General features: G+C 39.4%; 1 protein-coding gene across 1 annotated transcript in view; it reads left to right on the top strand.

Moving 5' to 3' along the window:
- LOC102672372 overlaps positions 1-6,412 on the top strand; it is a 60,599-nt gene that overhangs the window by 43,107 nt on the left and 11,080 nt on the right. The window contains exon 4 of the mRNA XM_031509531.1: positions 41-211. Coding sequence (XP_031365391.1) covers positions 41-211 — 171 coding nt within the window. The remainder of the gene's footprint in view (positions 1-40; positions 212-6,412) is intronic.

Genomic DNA, 6,412 nt, shown 5'->3' on the forward strand with positions numbered 1-6,412 from the left:
CCCCTTATTCTTTCTTAATATCAAGATCAAAATTATCCAGGTTCCTGCACGGAGGCTTGCACGGTGCTCAGCAGCGGAACAGCCAGCCCTTACACGCGTAGCCCTTCGACCGCAGGGCTCGTTCCTCCTAACAACACTTGCACCTGCCAGTGCAACTACGGGCTACCCACCTTCCGGGAGGATCTTCACATCTGCGTGAACGATATTCACGGTAAGCGATTCTAATTACCTCTCCGATTTTCCAATCCGATCAAACCTTTTTTTCCCTTCGTCCGAGACGTTCGAGATTCTTTCTTTATTTATTTATTTTTATTTTTTTTCCATGTCGTTACGAGGGAAGGGGAAGCAAGAAGATGGTCGATCTCCCCCTCCCCTCCCACCGATTTCGTACGATTATCCCGTAAGAATCTAGTGCACGCAACGGTACCACACACGTGTACGCGTACGTGTACGCGATGGCTCGTTTCTTCCTCGATCTTCGCCCGAATCGCTGTGATCTCCAAAGGTCCTCCAATAAACGCGATCGATGACGAATCCCAGGATACTTATCCCCTCCCGGGCCAGGCGAAGCCCATCCTCTGCACGCAATTTCCGAGAGAACGATCCCGAGAGCACCGTCCCCAAGTGGTCCACGAGTTCACGAACACGCCCTACATTATTGCGTACAAATTGAGAATTTTTAAACAACGTTCTCGACCGCCTCTGTATATTGGTTGGATAAGTATCCAAGCATCGATAAATCGATGGAAAATATAGAGTTTATATAGAAATTTTTCGAGTTTTCCAAGGTATTGCTTTTCAATTACTTAACCTTATAACCCGGATCTCGAGACGCGTAAAATAGAAAGCATAAAAAACGGGGAATCGCGGATGAATATTTTATTTACACATTTGTGTAAACAAGCTTGGAAAAGTAAGTTTCAAATTTCCACGGATGGACATATCGAGTGATTGGAAGAAAATTTACAACTTTATATGTAATTCAATCTTTTTCTCTCTCTCTCTCTCTCGGTGTAATCATTATTCCACTACGTAGCATTACGATTCGCATCTCTCCCCTTTGCAACTGTGTTGCAAAGACCTCGGGTATCTTCACCTCCGTTTCCATCCGATCTACTCGGTCACGTGCATATACCGTTTTCAATTGAACCGTGTCATCAGAAATGATTGCTCTAGCTGTTCGTGCAAATTGTCCTCGCGCTACAACGTTACGTTATTTACGGATGAGTTTCGATCGAATGAGAAAGATTGCACGCGTGGAAACGATCGTGATAATTCGTTCGGTGAAACGAAATTAATCTTCTGGGAGATCGAAATTTTCTATGGGAATTTTCAATATGTATCGAGCAAATCGCATCCAGATAGAATAGATAGATATGTATGGTTGCGTATGTGCGAACAAGGATTGATCGGTTCGCATGCCGAATCATCGTAAAACGTGTGGTTAAATCGGTGTTATTTGACTGGTATTGTCGATCTGACAAATTGGATTAATTTGCAATTTAAAATTTGTCTTACGTGTGGCCCGCATTTCACGAGGACTTTAATAACCGATTCTCGCAGCGGTTCAACCGCAAACCTTGTACTTCTGATTTCAACATGGCGCCGAACGATAGCCGAACCGAGGCATATAACGCACTATACTTAAAATCTCGTTATAACGTCACGTTTTAATATTATCTTTATCGACTACCGTACACGCTGATGATGGGCGGACTACAAAATCTTAAATGCAAAAGCGTATACGATTATGGATAATTGCAACATGTGTCAACGTATGTGAATTTTAACACGATGGATTCGTAACGGTAAAACGGAAATAATGTTAATAATGTGTAGCGTTAAAGTAAAAAGAAAAAAATATCGAAAAAGAAAAAGAATTATTCAAAATGTCAAAGTAGAAATTTAAACGCACATCAATATAAATTTCATCGATATCTACATTTTTCAATTTGCAAGCAACGAATAAATAAATAAAAAAAAAATTGATACGTGATATATTCGATTTATCTTCAATTAAGATCTTTATGATTTTTAACGACGGTATTAGCAACGGTTTCTACCATCGATCTCTAACTCGTTTTACAAATTTATTCGCAAAAATTATTAGCGCGAAATATCGCGCCGTAAACAACTGGAGACTTCGATGCCTGCATAAGAAATGAACGCACGAAAATTCGTGTTGGCTTCGATTCCGAGCATTGTTCGCATAACGGTATCCATTCAAAATTATCGTCACTTGACGAAATCTTTTTAAAAATCTTTTATTCAAACACGAAAATCGAAATAAATAAATCTAAAAAAAAGATTATTATCGATTGACGGAAAAGATACTAAAAAAGAAATATGTTTAATAAAATCGTCGCGAGATGAAAATAATTTACGTTAGATTTACAGTGTTTGCAGAGAATCTATGTTGAAAATCTATGAATAACAAAGAATTTTGCAATAAAAACTCGATACGTTATCATTAATTTTTCGTAAGAAACAGATGTAATGATACGCTACGATATATACAGAAACGTTATTAGATAACGTAATATCTCGTTTGCCGAGTCATAAAGATTCTTCATATACGTATCGTCTTACATTTGATGTACGCTGCAGGGAAAGGATTCCGCCCCTTAACAAGCTGTAATTTCCTCTTCATAAACGTCGTTTTCCATCTTACCTACGCCTCCGATGCCAATGCGCGGTAATGGAAGTTTTTGAAAAAAGATTCGCTTCTATAAATTATATCTGCGCGCATTGTCGAAAATATTTAATTGGAAAATCTTTACGATCCTTGCGAGATCGCAATGATACACCTTATCGTTCCGAGTTCATCTTGGAAAGGTCACACGAAGATTCTCAATGGCCTGAAACCCTCGAGCTCTTATCCTAATAATAATACAATGGCTCAGGTTCATAGGGCAAGCAGTTTGAGGCAGCGCTTCGAGCTGTTCTTAGGTTAGATTTTTCTGAGGATTCCAAAAGCGAATATACCACCATACTTCGTCAAGGAGAAAGTTGTACCGTTACCATTTCCATAAATTAATTACCCTTCCCAATGCAAATTTCAATGGTATCTCTTCTAACAAACGATTGATTTTCATTCAAACTCGGCCCATTCGTTTAATGAGAATTCAATTCGATGAATAAGTGTCCCATTGTTTCACGCGTGACCTTAATCATCCCGGTGCCTATAAACCGTAAAATATCCTATCCACGCACGCCTATCCAGCCAATCTTAATATTAATTGCAATAACGCTTGTGAATTGTGCACGTACGCGCATTACTTACGTCAATAGCGCATTGGCTGAGTTTGTAATTTTCATTTTTTCTACTTATTCCGCACGTTCGCCCATTCCTCGACTCTTGCGTCTTGCATTCGTCCGGCTCGCGAGCCGGACGAGAATTTCTTCGCGCGAAATTAGCGAGAGATTCTTGGATCGTTCCGTTTGCGATAACCAATCACCGATATCTTAAATACCTGCAATTTAATCATTTTGCGCATCGAAAAATCTCTCGATCGTCCGGCTTTTTCCATCATCTTGTTTCCTTGTTTACTCAACATCCGCTAATGCAATTTCCATCATCGTTCATCAGCTCAATAAAATAGCTTATCTCGGGAAAAGAGACATGTATATTCAGATTTTTATTTATCTCTCGCTTATTCCTCCTCCGTCTTCTTCTTTTAACCAGTTTTATTTCCTTCGCGAGCGTTGTAAATAAGATGAATCGAAGATCGCGTAACATTGAACAGTGTTAAAAAATTATCGTATTATCATTTTTTTTTCACATAAATTGCTTAATTCAATTCAGCAACGCATGCAGTAGAAACTGGATATCTTTCGAGCTGATCCTATCTCAATGGAGCGTAAATTTTAATAACATGCAAAACTGTCGCAATAATTTTCACTCGAATCCTATTTTTTGACAAAGTAGCCGTGTATCTTTTATCGAACAATCATCCACAATGATTCTTTTCAAGTCATCGTCGTTGATTAAAACGACTCTACAACTTGATCGTTGCGAGTTAAATCAAATAACCTCCGCGACATATTAACACATTCGAAATCCTGTTTATCGGGCGGGAAACTTGTGGCAGCCGCCGTATATCTCTCCCCTCGGGACCTCCATCGATTTCACGTTAAAAGCACACTGCGTTAACGGTGTACCCTCGCCGGTGTGGATTATCGCATTAAGGATTATCCCCAAGCTCTGTCACGAGGAACCGTAGCGGGGCATCAGTCACGTCGGCCACGATGGACGAGTGAGTCCTTCCGCGGGGCCCAGGGCCGTGTCGCGCCGCCTCGATAAAGCGCGTCCTTCGTTCAATTTCACGCTTTTCCTACCATCAATTTCCTACCTCTCTTCCCTCTTCCCGCTTTTCTTGGAGAGAAATGATGTTACCTTACCTGTTTACACAACAGGAATATATTTCACCTCGACTCTTGCGAATTCCGCTTTCGAGGAACGGGAAGAGATATCGATTCGAATCTTCCAAGAATTTTCCGTTAAGGAAATATATAATGAAGAGAGGGAAAATTTGAATGGAAAAGGATAACTCGAAAGAGAATTTTTAGGTTCTATTCGGTTTGGATAGTGGATAATGGCCTCTTGCGAATTCCATTTTCGAGGAACAGGATGGATAATGAGATATCGATTCGAATTTTCCAAGAATTTTCCGTTAAGGAAATATATAATGAAGAGAGGGAAAATTTGAATGGAAAAGGATAACTCGAAGGAGAATTTTTAGGTTCTATTCGGTTTGGATAATGGATAATGGCCTCTTGCGAATGCCATTTTCGAGGAACGGGATGGTCAACGAGATATCGAGATATTGATTGGAACATCGAATTAAGGAAATATAAATATAATAAAAAGAGAGAAAAAGATGATTCGAAGAAGGATTTTCAGGAAAAGATTCTAACGAGATATCAATTGGGATCTTCGAACATTTTCGTTAAGAGATAAAGAGAGGGAAAATTGGAGTGGAAAAGAATGATTCGAAAGAGGATTTTCAGGGAGAGATTCCAACAAGATATCGATTGGAATCTTCGAACATCGAACAATTTTCGTTAATTAATATCTAATAAAGAGAAGAAAATTCGAGTGGAAAAGGATGATTCGAGAATTTTCAGGGAGAGATTCCAACGAAATATCGATTGGAATCTTCGAACATCGTTAAAGAAATAATAAAGAAAGGAAAATTGGAATGAAAAAGGATGATTCGAAGGAAAATTTTCAGAAAGAGATTCCAACAAGATATCGATTGGAAATGTATAACAAAGAGAGGAAAATTAAAATAGAAAAGGATGATTGGAAGGAGGGAGAGATTCTATTCGACTTGTGGATAGTGAATAATGGCTGAAATTCACGCGACTTCTCGTTCCTAGATAGGTAGGAATAATTTATGGATAGGATGGATACGTGGATATGGATTGAACACGTAACGCGAGAAACGTTTTAAACGCGAGGACGTATTAATAGGTACGTATCTGTTTTTCATCGTGTGCCGTACACGACACCACGTAACTCGTGGTAGCCGGTAATTAAAAAAGTCTGAGCGCAAGCTAGTGGACCTCGGCGTTCTCCGAGGGGTCAACCGGTCGTGTCAAACGTGTCTCTTTGCCGTTTTCCAGGCCCGGCCGCGTGTGTGTCCTGTGCAATCTATAAATAACAGATTTGCGGCACTGGTGTACAGCTGCGTCGTAGAGGAGAGGAGGCCGCGCGAGTTGATCAAAAGTACCGCAAGGAACAATATCTCTTCCACCCGTGGTTTCTAATTCTGATAGAACGGAATATCCTCCTACCCGTCTCTAAATTATCTTCGTTCATTAAAGGACCGTGAAATCGGCGTAAGCGTTAAAAAATAAGAAAGTAAAATTTCCAATCGAAAGATTATATACGTTATTGTATCGGGGGGGGAGGGAATAGAAGTCGAATACCATACGAATCCTATCGCGAATTGAAAATCTCTTCTCTCTTCGATTATTACCTCTGTGTAAACGAAGTAACGTTTTAATTAGGATAAATAAATCTCTCGTAATGGAAACGTTTAACGTCCAATCCGAACTAGCCGGAATATAAGATACGAAATAGCTCAATAATCATCCTAAATAAAATTACCAAATTGCTAACTCATTCTCTCTATAATTATTCCATAATTATCACTTTGATCGTTCGGTATCTATAATCGTACGCATGTCACATTTCGTCTCGCTTCGCTTCGCTACTTTAACTCGAGAATCCTTCGTTGGTAATTCTCGAAATTTATCGATTCTCTCGTTTTCTTATACACTTTCATACTTTCCATACTCCGTCTCCTTTGCTCAAATAATTGGAATGAATCGAATTCGCTTAAATCGTTGTTTAATTTATTTAAATCGTATCGATATTCGCCCATCGCCGGCAAATATATATATA

This window comes from Apis dorsata, unplaced genomic scaffold, assembly GCF_000469605.1.
Source record: "Apis dorsata unplaced genomic scaffold, Apis dorsata 1.3 scaffold_19, whole genome shotgun sequence".
In the NCBI taxonomy this organism is placed as follows: domain Eukaryota; kingdom Metazoa; phylum Arthropoda; class Insecta; order Hymenoptera; family Apidae; genus Apis; species Apis dorsata.